The sequence below is a fragment of the Corylus avellana genome, chromosome 4, assembly GCF_965113065.1.
Source record: "Corylus avellana chromosome 4, dhCorAvel1.hap1.2, whole genome shotgun sequence".
Taxonomy (NCBI): Eukaryota; Viridiplantae; Streptophyta; class Magnoliopsida; order Fagales; family Betulaceae; genus Corylus; species Corylus avellana.
In genome coordinates this window covers 35998553-36020654 of record NC_142493.1, presented here as the reverse complement: position 1 = coordinate 36020654, position 22102 = coordinate 35998553, and the positions used below count along the sequence as shown (strand labels likewise).

The window sequence follows — 22102 nt, the reverse complement described above, 5'->3', positions numbered from 1 at the left end:
AATAGAAATGGCACATTAAAAAAAAAAGAAAAAAAAAAAAAAAAGGATAGTGATCATCACTGATCAGTCCCATCTAGCTAGCTTGGATGGTTTCATGATCTGATGAAAGGGGTTTGCTTGTAGGTTGCCTATCCCATGAAATTGCTGAGACATAAAATAAGAATAAAAGGTAATTATAGCCTGCCAAAGGTTCATGTTCTATTATAGCTACATGCAAGCAATCTTCATATATGATGCCATTTTCCCTACACCAACCACCATTGTCCTTTTTGATAATAATCCGACCATGATTATTTAGGCCAATTATAACCTACTTAACAACAAGCCTCCTTTTGTTTTTAGTAACAAGGCAATTTCAGTCCCTACTACGTAAAAGAATAAAAGAGTATTTCCTGAATATCAATATCAATCAGTGTTGGACCTTCCTTCCAAACTCCTTTCCAGGAATTTCAATTTTCAAGAGACACGCAAAGAATATTAGACCAATCTTTGCCTAGGTCTAAGTGTCCCACATCGTAAAAAAAAAAAAAAAAATGGTGGGAGCGGCTCAGATTTCCGAGCTTAGAGAAACAATGATGATCCATTCCAAACCATACCACCCGCCCCAATGCGCATGATAGATAGTTGATGATAGAGAAGGGCGCGCGGGTGATCGATGGCTCACAATAACGGCTTATTAGCCATGGAAATTCCCGACAAGGGATGGCCATAAAATTCCACGCTTTGCATGGACGTGCGTGGGCCTGTAATGGGCCCCACTTTCCTGACTGCGCGTGCAAAGCCGGACTTCATGGGGGGCTCTCTTGTGGGCCCATGCCAACACGTACCCTCTCTCTCTATCTCTATCTCTCTCTAATTTTCTATTACCACCATCATTGTCTTCTTTTACTAATCCACATTGCCTATAATTTTTAAATATTCAACATGCCTTTAAGGCTTCGATGCCTCTTCTATTATTTTTTAATTCTACCATTATGTATAAGTTAAATAAAGCTTTTAATCTGTTCTGCCTTTTTTTTTTAGTTGCACTAATAATTTACATTAATTGTGACACTCCAGTCGTACGTTAAAAAAAAATATAATATTTATATTAATGATTTAAAATTTCTCTCTAGAAATCTTATTATATATGGGTCCCTCTGTTTTCCAATTGATAAAAAATGCTGTTCGTGCGATATAAACTTAGTTTTTTTTTTTTTTTCCAAGTTAAACATGGATGATGGGTTGTCATGGTTGAGTCACGTCGACGTTAGATTAGTGATGTAAAGTAAAAAATATAGTAATGAGAAGATGAATCTTGCAATGCGAATGGCTCCCCACTTATTAAGATAGATTAAGATAGATGGATAGCTTTATATTCTCTTCTCTAATACGACTGCTAAGATCTTGACAGGATGGCTCATCTTTGTAAGGTCAACCTGACCAAAGAAAAACATCATGTGTAAACTTTGTAATTGTTTTCCTTTTTCTTTTTGCTTTTTGGAGCGGGGATAGAGGACCACGTGTTAACTTACAAGGGAATTTTCATGGCTTGTGAAATGACAACAGCTTAATTTCTTCCACATTTTATCTTTCTGAAATTTGACTTGAGTTTATAAGTATTAAACCAATCGGTTTCCAATAGAAATTTATACTCAATTATTAAATGAATCAAACTTGTACAAGCTAAACGAGATTGGTATAAACTCATATTATAAAATGAAAATAATTTTAAGTACTCAAAATTCTGATCTTAAAGTAGTAGATATAACTAGAATCATTATGATCATATCGTGTGCGTGTTGCACGTGTCAACACATGCACCCATACAAACTTATTTATATAAATTCTCTATTGAATTGTGTAAAATCTATAAATATGGTTGTAAGATATAATATAATATTTTATATGTAATAAAATTATATTGAATTTATTATACATACAATTTTGGCAAAGTCAGTTTTTATGAGCTCATAAATTTAAATTGGCTTGTCTAATTAATTCAAACTACATAATATTAATACTAACTAACTAATAATTAGCATAATTAAAAAAAAAAAAAAAAGTGTAAACAGTGATCATAATCATCTTATATGAAGATTGAATAAGTTAATTAAGTAGCTCGTAAATAAGTTCGAATTTGTTTGAAAAATAAAGGGTAAAGTCCACGTACCCCCTTCAAACTATCACCTAATTGACAATGTCCCTCCCCAAAACTTTTAATTGCGATAATGTCCCCTCCAAACTATAAAAACATTGTCAATGTCTCCTCCAAGACTAGCAATAAGACAAAAATGCCCCTATAGATTTCTCAATAAGACAAAAATACCCCTATGAATTTAAAAAAAAAAATTGATTTTTTTAATAAACAAAAAAATTTAATTTAAAAATAATATTTAAAAAAAAAAAATTTTTAAACAAAAATTTTTAATTTTTTTTTTAAACGGAAATTTTTATTTTAAAAAAAACTATTTTTTTTATTTAGTTTTAAAAAACAAAAAATTTCATTTTATTAAACGAAAATTTTATTTTTTTAAAACGTAAATTTTTATTTAATTATAAAACAAAAATAAAATAAAATAAACGAAAATTTTCAATTTTTATAAAAAAAAAAAAATCGAAAATTTTTTAATTTTTTTCTTATAAAATTAATTTTAAAAAAAATCCAACGTTTGGATTTTTTTTTTTTTTTTTTAATAGTTTTAGGTTTTTTCTAGAAGTTTTATTTTTTTATTATTTATTATTATTATTTTTTAATTTTACTAAGGGTAATTTCGTCATTGAGGGAAACATTGACAATTTTTAGTAGTTTAGGGGAGGACATTGTCACAATTGAAAGTTTTTTTTGGGGGGAGGGGGGGGGAGAACATTGTCAATTGAGTGGTAGTTTGAAGAGTTATGTGAATCTTCCCCAAAAATAAATTAGCCAAATTTGAACTTAAACATATACTCTATTCAACTCGATTGTAGCCTTATGTACACTCATAAGTATAGAGTAGTGACACAAAGATAGGCCAAAAGAGTCTAATTAGTCAAATATTGATCATGTTTAATTAGCATCAAGACTTTCAACATATGCTCACAGCTCAAAAAAATCTTAGCAACGTGTTTTTGCAATTTCAATGGTAACTATGAATTCTTATTCAAAATGGATTTAGGGTTTGATGGATATCTTACTCAAAATTACCCGACTCGAGGCTCATTGAGTAGTTGATAACTGAAACAGAAACTCGTCTTTAAAAGGATCATGCAATAGAGTATGTGTATGCGTGAGAGAGAGGGAGATAAGTATATATGCATGTGTTTTACCTTCTACGCAAAACTTGATGAAAGGACAAATTAATTTTATTTTTTTTTTGGTAATAGAATGTCTTTTTCTTTCTATTTTTTTCCCCTGGGGAAACAACGCCGAGAACAAATCAAAGTTCATGAACTGAATCATATGCATGGATATCATTTTATGATTGCATGAAATTAAATCTGATAACCAAGATTGAGATGCTCAGAAAAAGGAGAACCAAGATTGAGAGAGAGAGAGAGATTATGATGATGACGAAATTATGCGCCCCCCACCCCCAATTCACTCAATCATTGTGTTGAGATAAGATCACACCAGAGTGCAAATTGTATATTACATTGATTTCAGTTAAAAAGGAAACATCACTTAGGAGGGGGCCATCACAAAACATCCGCAGTGAAGAACGGAATGGTGTCCCTCCGTGAGAGCTCAAAACTGTCTGTATCCTCACAGTTGCTTTACAGCCAAAAAAAATTCCGTCTGCTTTCCCTTCCCATTCAATCTTAATCTGCATAAAAGAAAATGGACCCATTGAATTTCCACGACGCCCAAATGCAGCTGAGTGTACGAATGAAGAAAAATCCCTTCTAATTTTTTTTTTTTAAAAAAAAAAAATTCTGGCCAGACAAAAAACTATTATGCATGGTGGCAATGTCGTCTATGTGCCTTGAAACAATCATCAGGATGAACTAATGCACGCAATTTCCAAAAGAATTCTTAGCCGTCTGTGAATAAATTCCATATTAAAAGCACATATAAAATAGAAGTTGCGATAGTCAAACATACCAGATCAGTCATAAAAATGGGCTGTTACAAATTTTGCAACTAGAGCTACCTTGACAGTTCTGCTTCTGCAGCTGACCTCATCATGAAATATCTATTGACTGCTATCAAAGGATCAAGCCCCATTTCTTATGGCTATGACTTTTCCATTCAAAGCCTAAAACAAGTTCCACAGCAGTCATTATCAGCAACCTGAAACTAAAACATAAAACAATAAGGGTATTTTGTTATTTGACTGTTTTGGAAAGATAGATGAGGAAAAAAACAAATGCTAGCTTTTGCTTGTAGTTAGAGCTATGACAGAAAATGACACACTAATAGGTGATGAGGAAAGCTGTACTGAAAAATATTGCAATTCTTGAAAATGGATGACCTAATTGAGTTAAGGCCAAGCCTTAAATATGCTATTAAGAAAATGCAGAATATTTATAAAATGTGGCATGTATTATACGGTGAGACATGCTTCTAAGGAAGTGATTGACTTACTAATGGTACAAAATTTGAAAGGGAAATAATCGATGATCTTCACAAATTTAAATCTTTAGACAACATTTTGGTCTTGCTCATGTTGAAAGCAAGCATTGAGTATCTTCATCATGTCTCTGACAAGGATTGTTTCCTAGTTTTATTTGTAAGCAATCTTCCAAGAAATAGTCATAGAGAACAAATATTTAGCTGACATGTATATATTATAATTTATTAATCAGTTGATTTGAGGAAAAGATAAACTCTAAGTTTCTTTGAAAGTGATGGATAAAACTCCTCCATTTGAGGGTAGATTAGAACTCAAAAGTTATTCTTACTGGGACAAATTGCAACAAAGTCAATTACTAATTCAAAATATATTGAAATAGTTGAATCACCCAGGTAATTGTGGCAATCACAGACTAACAGGAGAACTTTTTAGTTGGTTTGTCAATGGTGTTTTTGAAGTTTAATTTTACCAACAAATTAAATTATCTGCTCTCTAAGATCAACGATTGCTTTCCAAAAGCTAACATCTATCAAGCAAAAATTTGCATAGTTGTGAAAATATTCAAGATCAAATTTCTTTTCTGGAAATGCAAAAGCATACTCCATCCACAATAGATTGAAAATCCTGCATTCAATAAAGAATATTCTCCATGAGGAAACACTCAAACATTTCATATTAGGCTGATAACAAAGCTCTAGCATAAAATCTCGGCACAATTCTTTGAAGTAAATATGTTACCATGGACATGAACCACATATATGAATGCTTAGAATTGCCAAGTCTAACTCCTGACAAAAACTGATAGGCTTAGTAGATATGTTAAAGTAGCAGTTGCAATATAGTAGTATATATTGGTGCCTGTTAACATCCCAAGTTAGTTGTGATGTGCATGCTCTATTCTCAATTCATAGTTGTGATGTGCATCCTCCTGTCGCTGCCTTTAAATTAATCGTAAAAATATCAAGCCTCCCATTTACTCCTGGCCATGTCATAAAGAAGAAATTGGAATCTTCTGAACTTATTATCTTGCCAACAATTATTTTTCTCAATCCACTACCACCTACAGCTAAACTACACTATCAGTTAAAGTAGATGATTTTAGAAATCTGAATCAAATGCTTAAGTTTTCTGAAGACGGTGGTATTAAATTCCGCAGTTACATGCCATTAACTAAAAGTGAGATATAACACCAAATATTACATAAGTGGAAATGTGACAAATGCAGTGCAAGAATATGGTTGATATTTCTACACAACTGTCATATATCACCAAAATCGTCCATACCTGGTGAAATAATAAAGAAGTATGTTTGTGCATCCAGTCAAGCATTTAGATGCATTCAATCATGTTCGCCTTTCTTTTTTCTGTGTAAAAATTGAGATCCCATATATATCAAAGAGAACTTTTTCCCCCTTTCTTTAATTGAATATTGATGTAATTAACTGAATATGAACTTATGCATATATCTTATGTATCTATATTATATCTGTGTATAGCTTATGTACATATATACAAGTGTGGGTCGGTATGCATTAGTGAAACATGTCAACAATATTATTTTCTTACTGGCAAAAATTAACACACTCTAGATAAATTCTGAAAAAGAAAACTCATATCACTGTTTATAAAATGAATATCAGGCCATGAGACTGAAAACAAATATGGCTCAAGGTCATAAAATGTCCATCTTCATCCAAACAAGACAAAATTATAAATAGGGATTGAATGATTTCCCATTCCGCACACAAGGATGATGGTGATAATGACAACGTATGCCAAGAAATTCATGGAATGACATGCTGGTCAATTATGATGATGAGTACCAATTAAATATTCGCGACTTTGAAAGATAATTAAAAAAAACAAGGACATAAGGCAATAGCATGGCATCATTACATGGTACGCTTAATTGTCATTACTTGCCGTGCCGAAAACGAAAGTTGAGATCCCCATGAACATTATTTATCACCTTATTTCTCTTCTCCCTCACCCACCACCCAACCACCCACCCAAAAATAAAAGGAGAAAGAAAAAGGGTATTTAAAAAAGAAGCATACAAGAGGGATCAAAGCTGCCTACTTGGAGAAGAGTAATGTAAAGAATAGCTAAACTGCAGAAAGAAAGTGGAGTACAACAAGATCCAGAGAACTTGCTAACCATATTGAGTGCACATAGAAAGGACTTTAGTGCAAATTCTTGAACTGGAGCTACTTTCGGAACCAGAACTTTAGTTTTTCTCTTCTTTTTTTTGTTTTTGGATGAATACTTTAGCTTTTTCAATGCTAAAATAAAATGACTCCGCAGAGGTGAAGAAAGCAAATGAGATAGAAGAAAAAGGAGATAGAATCCGACACCTACATCAATATGAGCTCTGCTATGTGGTAGAAAAATGTCAAATAAACAAGCAATTTTTATTTTATTTTTTTTTAAAAAAAAATAGGGTTAATTGCCTTTTTCACCCTCGAACTACAACTCATTTACGAGTTGCCCTCATAAATTACCACCTGTCACACTCAGCATCATTGAACTGCCATTCATTAGCGGAAAACCTCCTCCATTAGTCCAAAATCATTAAAAAATATGAAATGATGAATATATCCTAAGTGTAGAAACTCAATTTACATTAATACCCTTAAAATTAAACAAATTTTAAAAAAAAATTAAAAAGAAGCTATCAACAGCACAAAAAATAAATAAATAAATAAGGCTCTGCCACCCCTATGGGTGGTTCGACAACCACCCCAATTTTTTTTTTCTTATTTTTAATTTTTTCTTTTTAGTTTATAGTTTATAGTTTATATATATATATAAAAAAAAAAACTAAAAACTAAAAAGAAAAAATTAAAAATAAGAAAAAAAAATGGGGTGGTTGTCGAACCACCCATAATATGAAATGATGAATATATCCTAAGTGTAGAAACTCAATTTACATTAATACCCTTAAAATTAAACAAATTAAAAAAAAAAAAAAAAAAAAAAAAAAAACTTTAAAAAGAAGCTATCAACAGCACAAAAAATAAATAAATAAATAAGGCTCTGCCACCCCTATGGGTGGTTCGACAACCACCCCAATTTTTTTTCTTATTTTTAATTTTTCTTTTAGTTTTTAGTTTTTATATATATATAATTCTTAATTTTATATTTAGTTTTTTTTTTTTTTGGGGTTAATTTTTGTATTTTTTTTATTTGATGGTATTTCCATCATTTAACGTCTAAAAAACGCATATTCCATCTAATTTAAATGGTAGAGTTTTTTGTAACAAAATGGAAGTTCAATGCGATTGAGTGTGATAGGTGGTAGTTTATGATGGCAACTTGTAAATGAGTTGTAGTTCGAGGGGGAAAAAGATAATTAACTCAAAAAATTATTATCATCCTTCTTTAATCAAAATATAGATTGAAACTTTCCAGTAGAAAGTGGATATTATATTCAATAAAAGGACTACTCAATCAACTAAACCTGCTGTACAACAGATCTTGAAGAGACTTACACACTGTCCGCCAAAAACAGGATCAAGGAGAGGAGAGGACTTATATACAAGTCCTCTACAACCATGTGCACGATACATACCTGCATGTTGTGCATAAACAAAACCGTCAATGTATACAACAAGAGTTATACAGCATTAGGTAATTTAAGCGAGTATAAGCTCTCAGGAAAAAAAATATATAAAATCCTTAAATTTTTGCAGAATTCTAGATCAGCTATAAAATTCATAGGTTTTCTTGAATTACCAGAAGCAATTTCTTTTGGGAATTGAATGATGAGTGATGCTCTCATCGAGATCAATCAGGATAGAGTGTTATGGAATCTGAAGGAAAACAATCGAACACTTTCTTCTTTGGATTATCTGTAAGGAGAAAAGAACTTTCAACAACCTAATTAGTGAGTGATACCAGGCCACACATATTGGATTATAAACATTAGACCATACTGAGCATAAATAAATGTCTTATTAGGAAATTGTAGAAACATTTTGAGCATATAAGATAAAATGAAAGCAAAGCAAGCAAAAACAACAATTCTAAACAAACAAATTATGCAGAGTCATACCTTCACACCTTGTGTAGCACATCTTGTTACATGGAGTTATGACCCATTCATCATGTTGAAGATCACAGCTGCAAATAAAATACTGATGTGAGCCTTTAAAATGGCACAAGAATCAGGTCTACCATCCATCATTTTGAACTATTATTAAAATAGGACAGAAGAGCCGACTTTTAGATCTTTGGTACAATGATGCAGCACATCAGGCAAAACAAAGAACAAAAGTTGACCACATAAAAAAAAATAAAAAATTTAGACAAATTCACATGCACTTATAGCCTTAATGAAACTTCAAATATATTTTCACCAATTTCTTGGTGATACTGGAAATTCTCACTTCTCGAGATGATGGGACTCTTAAACTCAAATAAAATAGGACCTAATTTTAGTTATCTTAAGAGCCAACTGTCATGCAAAATGCCAATTGCTAAATTCCAGACATTGATTAATGCCGAAAGCACTTATCTTATCATGTTTCATCTCTTTTAATGAAGATGATTATGTACTTACAGATTTTAGTCTCCTTTTACGGCTGCCTTCCCTTCTAATGACAGATAATTTCAAGCAAGAATAGTCCCTCGGTTAAACATCCAAACTTACTGACACAATTGTACATAGGGGCAAATGTAACATAATACTACATTAAACCACACAAAATCTAGTCTCTTCACAGGGAAAAAGTCCTTCCTCGATCTCAATAAAAAGGTAGGATAATCAAAAGAGACATAAACCAAAGAGATGATTCCAATCTCCAAATCTCAGTCTATTAAACTTGAAGTGCATCAAGCATAAATAGACAACCAAATTAAGAAGTATATGCACAAAAAATATGATTGTCCAACGCACAAAAAACAATCTTTGAGGCAGAATATAACAACAATCAAGGAATCATTGTACATGATTGGCCTACATATGAGTAATGAAAAATATATTGGTTGCCAAGAACTGAGTCTTACAATCAGAATGTTATATTTAATTCAGACATCCTTGAATTATGAAGACAACATTTTTTTTTTTTACTTTTTAGTTATTTTGCTTCTCCAGTCCTTCCTGCTAACCAAACATAGAGTTGTCAAGTAATTACACATTAGTGATCAAATGGTTGTGGCATAATCACCACAGTCCACAGCTGAAGCCAGGTATGGGTGAGTGGGAATAATTCTCCCCACTGAGTTTCCAAAACTTTTAGGTTCAACTCAGAATTTCTAAAATTCTTAGAAAACCTATTGTTTGCACCCCAATTTTTTGAAAATAAAAGGTGCAATGACTTTGCAATACTGAAAAAGTTGAGGATTTGATTGTCAAACAAAATCATAATATTTCAACCAATCTTTGTGATGCCAGTTGAAATTCTGTTTATGTGTTTTCCAAACCTAGGCCATTTTCTATCTCAGTTCAATGAGCATATTCCTTTAAAATGAATAGGTGACCAAAAATATAGAATTTCTTGTTAGTGTTCTTCCTGGTTGATTTGATTGTCTTTTCTTTCTAAGATTTTTTTTTTTTTTTTTTCACCTTCATTTTTTGTTGCCTAACAAACATAAAGGGGCAAAAAATCAAAGAAAATTTGTCTTCGCTTTGAATATTCAAGTGGCAGAAGTGAAGGAGAAATCCATTGCTTGTTTTTAATCAACATCAATTAATACTCAATTTATAGCATACATACATATAACATAAATAGGTGTATATATTGTGTCAATTACTGTTCATTGCCGCCACTGAAGAAAAATCCTGGCTCCCTAGGACTATTATTTTTTACATGATAAAGGAAGTAGAATTAGTGAATTACCTAGAAGACAGCAGTTCCTGCCAGCTTATTACCAATGAACCTCTGTGATTATGAACTCGCTTATTGAAGATCATCAATCACCAGTAATCACCACAAGAGCAAATCCCATCCTGAAAGTGATGGAACCGATTCATATCTCTGACAATAATTTCTCGCTGCACAACCTTGGATATTAACTTTACTGCAGCATGACAATCCACACATATTCGGAGATTTTTAATGATACGAATAGGTCTTCCAGATGGCGTTTTAATTAGCCCATAAGCAAGAGCTAATCTTTCACTGTGCACCCAAAGGAGACGCTCCTTTTCATCATCATCCACATCAAGCAAAACTGCATTACGATTAGGAACATATCCCGCCTTCCTGATTTTCATGTTCAATGAATCCAGCATCGCATTAATCAGTTTCATGTCAGGATGTAACGTATCTCCAACAGTGAAATAATGAACTATTCCCTGGTTCTCAATCCAACTTAGGCCCGGTTCCTTCTTTACCCCTTTCCTTTTCATGTCTTTCCTAACTGAAGCCATGTTTTCCCACCTCTTCGCAGTAGCATATATATTTGACAACAACACATGGGCAGCCTCATCTTGGGGATCCATCTCAAGCACACGCTGTGCAGACATTCTTCCAAGATCAACATCGTTGTGGATAACACAAGCTCCAAGCAAAGCACGCCAGACCATAACGCTGGGCTCAAATGGGATTTCCTCAATCAACTTGACAGCCTTTTTAAGATGGCCTGATCTCCCCAGAAGCCAGACCATACAAGTATAGTGCTCTATACATGGTTCAATGCTATAATCCTGCGCCATAGAATTAAAATAAGTTTGTGCTTGATCTAACAGCCCTGCGCTGCTACATGCTGATAGAACACCAACAAAAGTTAACTTGTTCGGTTTACACTTCATTTTTTGCATCATTTCAAAAACTTTTAGAGCCTCTCTCCCCAAACCATGCATAGAATACCCTGAGATCATGGCATTCCATGAAACTTCATGTCTTTCATTTAACAAGTCAAATACCAAACGGGCATCTTTAATGCTGCCACACTTGGCATACATATCTATCAAAGCATTAGCGACAACAATATTCTTGTCATAAAAGGTTTTGACTGTCAAGGAATGAATCTGAACTCCTGAATCCAATGCTGCTAGACTTGCAGAAGCACGAAGAACACTAGAGTATGTCACTTCTGTTGCCTGCACTTGGTATTCAAGCATGTTTAAAAATAACTTCAGTGCCTTCTCGCCATCACCTGACTGCACATAGCCAACAATCAGAGTGTTCCAAGTCACGTCATTTCTATTGGGTGATTCCAGAAATAGATCCATAGAGTTCTCCATCCTTCCACATTTAGCATAGACATCCATGAGGGCATTGGAAACAAACACGTCCAAGCAGAGACCAACTTTGAGTACATGGGAATGGATTTGCTTCCCCAAAACTAAACCTTCCATAGTTGCACAAGCTTGCAGCAAACTTGCAAATGTAAACTGATTAGGGACAACAAAAGCTTGCCTCATTCGACAAAACAGGTCAACAGCTTCTTCACTCCTACCACTTTGAGCATAGCGTGCAACCATAAAACTCCAAGGAATCACATCTTTTTTAGGGATCTCCTCAAATGCCCGTTGAGCATCATCAATGTCCCCGGACATTGTGTACAGTTCAAGTAATGCAACACCCACATAAATATCCTGTTCATAGCGAGTTTTCAACGCACACCCATGAACACTCTTTCCCGCATTAAAGGCTTCTAGTCCAAGACAGGCCTTAAGCACACCAGCAAAAGTAAAATTGTTTGGCTTGAACCCTGTTATCCTCATTTGAGAAAAGGCTTCTAACGCCTCTTCAAAACAACCATTCTCAGAATAACAAGCTACCATACCACTCCACGAAACAATATCCTTGCAGATAATTCCATCGAAAACCTTTCTAGCATTAGCAACGTGCCCACTAACAGAGTAAGCATCGACAAGTGCGGTCCCGACAAATGCATTAGAGTCATGACCAAGCTTCCAAATACAAGCATGCAATGTCCAACCTGGCTCAGCCCATCCCATACTCACAAGCGTCTTCAAAATCGAGGAAAAAACAAAAGGATTAAGCTCGTGACCCTCCCTATGTAACCTAACGAACAAATCCACACCCTCAGTGAATCGAAACACCTGCGCGTACCCCTGAATTAACGTAACAAACGAGATCGTATTTCTCTCGGGCATTTCGTCGAACAGTATAACAGCATCACACAACAGCTCAGATTTCACGTACATGTTGAGCAGAACGTTGTAAGCGAACAAGTCCAAACAGCCGCCTCTTTTCAGAATCTCACAGTGGAGACCCTTCCCTGAGGTGGGGTCAGCGTTTCGGATACAATCTTGAAGCATAGTGGCGTAAGCGTGAGAGTCGAACTCTGAGCTGGGAAGCTCTATAGAACTCGCGCACGGCTGGGCCAATTGGCCCGCTTGGGCTGAGAAACAGCGTCGAGGGAAGCATGGCCAAGCTCTGCAACTTCCACAATGCGTTGCGAAATTTACACAAGAAGGCAGAGTTCTGTGACAAAACAATCTGATCATGCGCGTTGGATTCTCAAATCTCAAGCTCACAAATTCAAAGATCTGAAAACGCAGAGCTTTGAAGTTTGAAGCTCAGTCTCTGGTTCTGGTAAATCAAATTTAGCCATGTGCAGGGAGCAGAAGAGACGAGATTAAAACGGTGCGTTTCGAGGTAAGCATGGTCAAACGGTGCGTTCTGAACTTCTGCGCAAGTGAAGACTGTTTGGGCGAAGACGGCGGTCATGCTTAAGTGTAACCCTAAAACGACATCACTTTAGGTGGTCTTTAGCAATTAGGGTTTCCGGGGTCCTCAGTCTACGCACTATATAAGGTGCTCTATGTGCCTCTGACTATTCGCGTATTAGCTGATGGACTTTCAGCGCCTTCGTAGAAAGTGTTTCGTTTTCTTATTTTCTGTGTGCCCTTCTCTGATTTTGTTTCTCTTCGTTTATTTTCTTTTAAATTTTGGTTTTGATTATGTGACGGCGAAGATGAGGATCTGAGCAGATGATGAGAGATTTAGTATTAATACTGATTACTCCATGAAGCTATCAATAATCGAGCTTTTTAAAACTGATGCTCAGCCAAAATCATTCCTTCGCCCTATTCACAATTTCTTTCATTATTTCTAAATATTTTATGCATGTTTAATTGATTATTTGCTTCGTTTTTCCAATCAATTGCCGTTTGAGTCTTTCCAGAAACAAACAACTTCGTTGTTTTTTGAATTTGAAATATTGGGTAATAAAATTACTTACAATAGAATGGCAAGATGATAGTAGGAAGATGGAGAACATAAGAATGAAGATGATAAGCAAAATTAGATTAGAGAGTCATAGATCTGTTTATAGGTTTTGAATTATTTATCAAATATCAATTGCGTTTAATTTATTGTCCTCAACGAGTGTGAGGATTGGGATTTATTATTATTATTATTATTATTATTATTATTAGGCTCATTAAATTTCTGTAAATCTTATTTTCGTAACAGATATACTCATCCCATGTATGATATCGCTATCCTACTTGAAAGTTCTAGACATCAACAACCTCTTGTTGTTTGAATTGGTGGCAAGATTTTTTCCGTATTTTTGTACATTATTTGTTGATGGATGGATTTATGGTTTATAATTAATTAGCATTTCCTTTATTAAAGGATTTGTTCAATTGAAGTCCATTTGAACTTAGCCCAGCCTAGCCTAAGTGTCAGACAAAACATGCTGTTCTCTGGGCTTAGGTTTTGGTAATGCATAGATTCGGATCTACTCTCGTACAAAGCTTTAGTTGGGCCTTCAATCTTAGAACATCGCTTTTGACTGTCCGCGTGCGTCGCGCTACTTCGTACTTATGGTCGCCAAAAAAAAATAAAAGAAAAATAAAGGCTAGTTTGGTAAAGTTTTGAAATAAAATAAATAAAATATAGCATAAAAATTAAATATTTGATTGATAAACGTGGGTCAAATATTAAAAAATTGAATAATGTTACATAAAAAATATTTTTAAAAAAAATGTGTCAGACTCCACTGTGGTCATTGAAGCCGGTCTTGACGGTGAACCTATAATTGTTCATTTAATTTAATATGAATTTCCTTCTTTAATCAAAATTAAAAATGCAGTTATTAATGCTTTGTTGAACTTTTTTCACGTTTTTAAATATGTTACAAAACAAGATGTTTTCAATTAAAGTCTACTCTATGGCCGAATTATTAACATAAGAGAAATCTCATGGGCCTAACTTGGGAAATACCGCCATCTGCCTCATGGGTTGTTGGTAATGATTTTCACGTGACAGAATAACATGTCAACGACCGCACTTAGACAATATTAAAGCCAAAAACAAGAAAACTTCAAAAGGGTACGTTTCTCTCAAATAAAGAACGTTATGGAGAATCTTCAACCCCGGATATAAACACGTTTGGATCAAGTAACACTCAACCTTTTCACTTTCAGCCTACCCAAATGGAATTTAATATGCCTATCCATCTACCTAAACCAAAAGTTTCTTTCACCCGATCCTTATTTTATAAGTTAGGGAAAAAAACAATGTAAAAATTGGTTTACCTGCTTTCGAATATCAAAATGTTCTGAGAGTTTTATGGAGTAATTATACATAAATTACAAATTACTCTTTGAATTATAGACTTGTGATGATTTCCTTCCCACATTTCTTATATCTGGTAAAAAAAGTGGTGGTTTTCAAATTTCACACATTTCTTGTTTGAATCCCATGATAAACATATTTATCGAAGCGTAAAAACAAGTCATCATGAAAGTGATGCTCCATCCGCAGAGAAAAAGGAAAATTCACGTGAATACAGGGCGCTTAACTTTATTGCACGGCATAGACAAAACGACCCACCGAATCCAATTTAGGGTATGGATTAAATCATACGGAATTCAATCGTAGTAAACATCTGACACAAACTATATAACTTGATAAATAATAAACAAATGGCTTCAAGTCCACATGGATGACCCACGGGAAAAGTCCAGAGGAAGGAGGCAGACTAGTCATAGACAAACAAAGTACAAACACCCATATTACTAAAAACGTGAACCACCTCTGCGGTCTGTTCGGTACCGAGCTATTCTATTGGTACACCCCCCATCTGCCTAAACAGGAGGAAAAAAAGCTGACTAGAATAAAGCTAAAATCCTTCAAACGACAAAAGCATTTTACAACTACTTGTGCTACAGCGATCTTCTGTCATGGGCAGAAAACGCGTATTAGGTGTAACAAGCATAAGGCGAAACTGAAGTCAACCTGCACAAAAATCAAATCCACGTGTCATTCATTTAATGTGGAACAACCTGTTACGCAATTTCTTACATTAGAAGACACAACACGTTACAAAAAAAAAAAAAGACACATAAAACTTTGACGTGCATAGAAACTGTCTTTAGTCATGGTCATCTCTGGTCGGCAACGGCATGGCAACCCCAGTCAACAACCGCGTGCATAATTTATTGATCGAGATTTGCATCAATTAATAGATTTAAGATTCCCAGCAACTTATACCTTTCGCCGATTGTAAAAGGGACAAATAATTGTAGGGGTTCTCCAATTAACTATAGAGATCTCTAATAATTGTATGTCTAATAATAGTCCATGTGATGTGAATCCTTTATTTAAGAATAAAATATGTTCCTTATTGTTACGTACAAATAAGGCTGATTAAATTTAGAAAATGTGGGGAGTAAAAAGAATAAAATTAGGAAACTGTTTACTAAGATAATCCATATGAAAGAGGGGGAGAGATATAGCTCCCAACCACCGCGAGATATGAGTAAATGTTAGTACTTGCATCCATATGTCAACAGAAGATATCATATCCCTTTAGATGGAAGATATAGGAAACTCAATCATGACTTCAAATCCTGTTCCCTCCTCTGATTACAATAACTGATATATTCTTCGGAAATGTATCTAAAAATCACCTTATCCATTAATTTCCATCAAATTACTTGCAGCGTAGAATTTTTTTTTCTCAGAATTTAGTAGTTTAAAAAAAAAAAAAATCCTTGAAATATTCGCACAATATTCTTTTACTGAACAATTTATGTTCCTTGAAATTTCAAACATTCCCATTTCGTCCTTTAAAGTTTATTACGTTATTAGTTTTAATGACAGAAATAATTATGTCACTAGAAAATAAACATATGAAAGATTAATTCTTTTAAAGTCTAGGGACAAAAATTGGAATCTCCTCTATATTTCACCAACAGAAGCACAATTTTAAAGAGAACAGAATTTTAGCAACATCAAAGCACAAGAAAAGAGTAATATCCAAACATGGGTTTTACCTCTCTTTGCGCTTCTCTAAGAATCTTTGCAACGACTTTCTTCGTGCAATTGGGAGATCTGCAATAGTCACCAATAATTCCCTCACTTAGAAGACAAGTATTTACTATATAATTTAGCATTCTGTGCAATGATTTTGAAACCCCTGCCTACCCATTCAATCTGCGCCACAAAATACCCTATTATCATTTCTACCACTATTGCCAGTGAAGAAGTCGCTTCGATTTTACAAAGTTTAAACTTCCAACAGAAGTGAAAATTAACCGTCACTAACCTCCGTTCAGTGTATCGAGCAGCTGTTGTTGGTCGCTTGAAGGAGCTGCAAGATTCATCGAATCGAATGTTCTTTCCAGAGCAAGCTTCAAAATGTTCTCCGCCTATACAAGTAAAATCGTCCCCAATTACACCCAAAAAACAAGAACAAGAACAAAAACAACGACAACCTTGGGGGGGGGGGAAAAAAAAAAAAAAGGTTAAAATTAAGCAAACCTTGTCTCGAGGCGCTTCGAAAACCGAGACAGTCCCATTGTAGAATATCGTTAAAGGTGCTGTTTCTGAAAGGTTCTCAGAGCTAGGCCTGGAATAGAATTTTTGTTTCAATGTAAATTTTCCATGGTTCCAGAAAAAGAAAGAGACAGAGGAAAACAAGAAAATACATGTGAAATTATCGAGTACCTGAGTGTAGGAGGAGTATAGACAGGTAAAGCGGGACTCGAAGGCCTCGAAACCGAAACCTTTGAAGGAATCGGGTTGCCGCTTTCGTAGCCGTGGTTCACAGAACCGGAGGAAATCACGGATTTGAGAACTTCAGTGTTGATCTTGGAAATGGGGCTCTGCATACCTGCAAAAGAAGAAACGCAACCTTCAACACCTACGCATATATAGCATAACACATGATAGGGAGAGGTAAAGAAAGAAATTGTGAATCAAACCGACCTCGAATGCTTCTCTGGCGATCAAGAAACTTCTGGAACTGAGATTTGGAAGAGCTCTCTTTCTCCATTCCGAAGAAATCGAGCTCAACGGTTGCCCTCGACATCTTCTTCGTGCTTTTTAGAGATGAATGAGTTTGGGTTTGGGTTTGGGTTTGGGATGAGGAGGAGGAGGAACGTGATATTTGAAAGGAATGAGAGCGTTATAAAAGGGCGTAAATGATAGTCATGAGGTTCATGAGATTTGAAAAGAAATGACAGAGCGACAGACAGAGGAAGCGCCTAAAGCTCTAAATGCCACACGTCTTCCACGAGGTGTCTTACAAGGGTCCAACTTATTTATATTAATACAACCTAATTTTTGCAATATATTTTCCAGCTTCAGTCTCTACCTCCTGTTTGCTGTTTGACTCCTGTATTCTTGGCCTAAATTTGTTGAATATTTCTTAGACAGATATTTGGAGCTGTGGTCTAAATTTACTTGTTTGACAAGTTTGCCCCTAATTTTGCTATTATTTTTTTAAATAAATCGTTAAATCAGTTCTTCGAATTTGGCCCTTTCACTTCTTTAAATTTTAATAAGTTATATATCACTTTATATGATTCCTTATCTCATAAATAAAACTTCCAACCATTTTTTTATAAGATAATTGTGAAATTACATATTCACCATCTTTTATAAACAAGTCATTCATTCAATCCGATTTGAATGGTGGTGAACCACCTTAGATTTACCTTCTCTTTTTTTTTTAAAAAAAAAAAGAAGGTAAAATCTGTATGAAATGAATTATTTATCACGTAGAGATACTAATTTTAAATCTCAAATAACTATTAGTCAAATGGTCAGAGCCCATTAAAATGGTTCAACAAATTTCCTTTTTGTGTAATATTTCCGGTATGCAAATATGCAATGCTGTTTCCTGGTCTTGCTAGCGGACGCTACATGTAATTTCCGCGAAAGGACTAGCCTTTTCTAGATGCTATGTGTAAGTTTCAAGGTGTTTTGTCCAACTTCTTTATTGGCTTTTTGAATGGGTCTCGCGCTTTTACTTGTTTTTGCTTTTCTTTTTTTTTTTTTTGTCTTTTTGCACTATTGTTGAAATATGAACAATATGAATCACATTTCTATAGAGACCGAAATTGGTTGAAGAAGTTGATTTGGCATCAAGTGTTAAATATTTTTAGGTTTGGAAATGGACAGCAACCAATTGAGCGAAATGGTCTTGGCTTTTGAACAAACTTGACCAGGCTTCTCAACTCATTAACTAAAAAATTCTCAAATGTTAGAATCCCAAAACGGTAGCCCTCAATTCAGGTTCGACGATTAATACGGTTGTCCTCTTTTTTTTTTTTTTTTTTTTGGCACATGTGCAGTGTGCTGGCGCCTGGCGGTAAAGAATGGGGGAATAGTATCTCCTATTTTAAGATTCAAATTAGATTTTACATTATCTAAATGTGCATATGGTATTAAATTGTTTCAAATTTTATATATATATATATATATAAAACTAATAATAATTATTATTCTCTATTTTCACTTTAAATGGAAAGAAAAATGAGCTAATTTTATACTTGTTTGGTTTGTGGAATAGACTCCCAGAGTGGAATGACTATTTTTATAGAATAATCATTTTTTTGTTTGGTCTGTGAATAATTATTCTCATGTGAATGACTAATATTATACACACAGGAATAGTTCCTCTAAAAAAAAGGAGGAATAGCTATTCTTGATGGAATGTAATCGATTTTCCAAAAACACCACCCATACCTATTGGGATGGTCGGCCACCCATAGAAGAGGCTGAAAGTGGCGCTGCCACCCCGAAGCTCCTCTAAGGAATAGGAATAGTTAGTCCGTTCCATTCTCTTTTATTCCCAATAATAACTATTTAATTTCTTAATGGAATACGCATTTCGCGAACCAATTAAACGAGCCCATATTATTATGCATCCACTTGCATTTGTTTAAATTTGAAGAGATCAACTTATAAAAATTGGAATCAGGTCATTATTCATTAACTCTAACTAAAAGTCATGGAATTATGGTGGACTTTTTGCTTGTTTTGAACTATATATATATTCTAAAAAAATCAGAAATAGTATTAAAATTTAACTCCAAAACCCTCTTCACCCTCCTAAAACATCTTAGCCATTGTATTACGAACAGGTCAAATATTAAAAAAAAATCAACTAATATTATACACTTCTTTTGTGTTAGACAACATCAACATTACGATTAAAAAGTTTTTTACTCTCAACTTATTAGTTACTAAACAATAGGCCATATTATTTGATCAGATTTATGCCCAATTTTGTACCCCTTAACTCGTCATAGATTCAAAATTAAATAGATTTGTAAAAAGTTTATATGCATTCTTTAAATGAATCTAACGTTGAAAACAAACAACTCTTCTCTCAAGGGCCCGCCCATTGTATATATTGAAATAAGATTCACGTGCAATTTAGACAATCCCATCATCAGTTCTGTCTAAAGCAAGTTGATGGAGATTAGGTCCCATTTGCCCAAATAGTTTCGGCAGGTTGTTGGAAAACCGGGGGGCAGCAAAATGTTTTTGTGCGGTTGGCACTTGGCAGTGTATATTGCCCAAGTCAAGTGTGTGAGCATTGCGCCACTGACCCACGATAGCGGGTAACGTAGACGCAAACAAAGAAGCTCAATACGCATGTGACTCAAACCCCTTCAGTCACGTGTGTGTAGACTTCCCTAGGACACAACCCATTCCCATTTAAAGTTTTGATAGCGTGACAGCAAAAGTCAGTCGTCCACCGTAGGGTCACAAGCTCGAGATTCCCCAAAAAAGCAACACTTGGCAGTTGGCACAGTCTCTCTAGAGCATTGATAATTGACCAACCCATTATTTATTTATTTATTTTTATTATTTTTAAATTTTTACTTTTCTTCAAAGGCCGACTTCAAATGTTCGAACATCAAAACAACGTGATCAGACTGGCGTTAGTGATATCCACCTAATCCGAAGAAGTGGGCCCTCCTATTATTACTTTTTCCCACCTCTCCACGCAACAACTGGCTTCGGCTACTGATATACGGGCCTTTTGTCTTTTGGCAAGCATATTGCAATGCGATAAAGTACAAAAGATAGGCAACTTTAACGTGTTTCGTGGGATAGGAATCTGAAATTGTGCCGTTTATATCAGTAAGGTTGAATAATTGTAAAATAAAAATATAATATACAGTATTATTTAGATAATAATAGTAGATTTTAATGAAAACATGAACAAGATATGCCCACCCCAATTATTTGGGTCAATTTTAATCTATTTTTATTAAACCGGCTGAAATGGGTGGAAAATGGATTATGTTTGAGTCCAACCCAATGTGATATCTTTATTATTAAACAACTTAGGAGAGTTGTGTCGTATTATCTACTTATTATTTATAAATTTAATCTATTTAATTAAATAAGACAAATTTGAGTGGACCTATATAATAATATTAATAATGTACCTATAACTTGACCCTACATGAATCCATTCATAAACACAAATTATTAACAAGATATGTTGCATATTATTATTTCAACTTTTTTTTTTTTTTTTTTTGTGCGAAGTACAATTGTTTTCTAAACAAGTTTGGATTACATTTTTTTCAACCTCACTCTAAAGTTGTCGTGTGTCCTCAAAACATTTGTTTTTTAAAATACTAACAGGAGAATAAGCCACCGTTAACAATAAATTTTTCCCATTAATAATTTTCATTTTTTTTTACTGCCATCACTCTCTCAGCACGCCTCTCTCCCTCTCACTCAGGCTTCCAAGTGTTTGATCCATTCTTCTTATTCCTCTTGGACTGACAGTGTGGAGGAGATTTAAGAGTCAGAGAATGTGATTTTTGGGCAAGTTTGTATGATAGAATCAAAACGGATCAAATAGACCTATAAATTAAAACCCAGCTCACCCTTTCCATCTCGAACAAGACATCAAGTGCCAGGAGAGACAGCGGCAAACCCAGAATGATAAAATCATTTTGTCAACCCAGAAGAAGAAGGAAAAAAAAAAAGTTCTGTCTCAAATTTTTTACCCCCAAGAACAAAATCCTCTACCAACTAAACCTAATACATTAGTTTGAAGTTGAGACAATTTGTGATTTTGTGTGACATCTGGAATCTCAAGCAACATAAACCACAAGATGACATTTTCATTTGTTTTTATTTTTCCCCCAGATTTCCCGGCAGCCAAACAAATACCCAAATTTGACATGCACAAAGTGTATCTCCTCTGGAGAAATTAAAAGTAGTGAAACACATTAAAAAATCAGAGCAATATTACTCCAAGCAGAATTTCATTGAACAGAGCAACCCCAATTCCTTCTCATTTCACATAAAAATTCCTTTTAGGCGTGTTACCGCACTAGAGCACACTTACCGCAAAGTACTAATTTGCAGCTATAAACG

At 34.4% G+C, this 22102-nt stretch overlaps 2 protein-coding genes and 1 non-coding gene across 6 annotated transcripts; 1 reads left to right on the top strand and 2 right to left on the bottom strand.

Moving 5' to 3' along the window:
* Nucleotides 1-3439: 3439 nt before the first annotated feature.
* Nucleotides 3440-13491, bottom strand: LOC132179259 (Tetratricopeptide repeat (TPR)-like superfamily protein). Of its 4 annotated transcripts, none has more exons than XM_059591941.2 (6): nt 10376-13491; nt 8590-8657; nt 8271-8386; nt 8027-8106; nt 4064-4258; nt 3440-3785 (listed from the first exon to the last, which is right to left on the bottom strand). In XM_059591941.2, exon 1 carries the CDS (start codon nt 12955-12957, stop codon nt 10453-10455), a length of 2505 nt encoding a protein of 834 aa, XP_059447924.2. In that variant the 5' UTR covers nt 12958-13491; the 3' UTR covers nt 3440-3785; nt 4064-4258; nt 8027-8106; nt 8271-8386; nt 8590-8657; nt 10376-10452. The 4 variants fall into 4 exon arrangements, with proteins under 4 accessions (XP_059447924.2, XP_059447928.2, XP_059447927.2 ...); XM_059591945.2 differs by having other exon boundaries at nt 4113-4258; XM_059591944.2 differs by having other exon boundaries at nt 4064-4252.
* Nucleotides 13438-13519, top strand: LOC132180143 (small nucleolar RNA SNORD36). The gene has a single exon (XR_009440037.1). It is a non-coding gene; the product is annotated as a small nucleolar RNA SNORD36 (small nucleolar RNA).
* A 1761-nt stretch (nt 13520-15280) lies between these two features.
* Nucleotides 15281-17950, bottom strand: JAZ10 (jasmonate-zim-domain protein 10). The gene is made up of 6 exons (XM_059590962.2): nt 17675-17950; nt 17414-17579; nt 17228-17315; nt 17013-17115; nt 16741-16798; nt 15281-15700 (listed from the first exon to the last, which is right to left on the bottom strand). Exons 1-6 carry the CDS (start codon nt 17775-17777, stop codon nt 15664-15666), a joined length of 555 nt encoding a protein of 184 aa, XP_059446945.1. The 5' UTR covers nt 17778-17950; the 3' UTR covers nt 15281-15663.
* Between the last annotated feature and the right edge of the window lie 4152 nt (nt 17951-22102).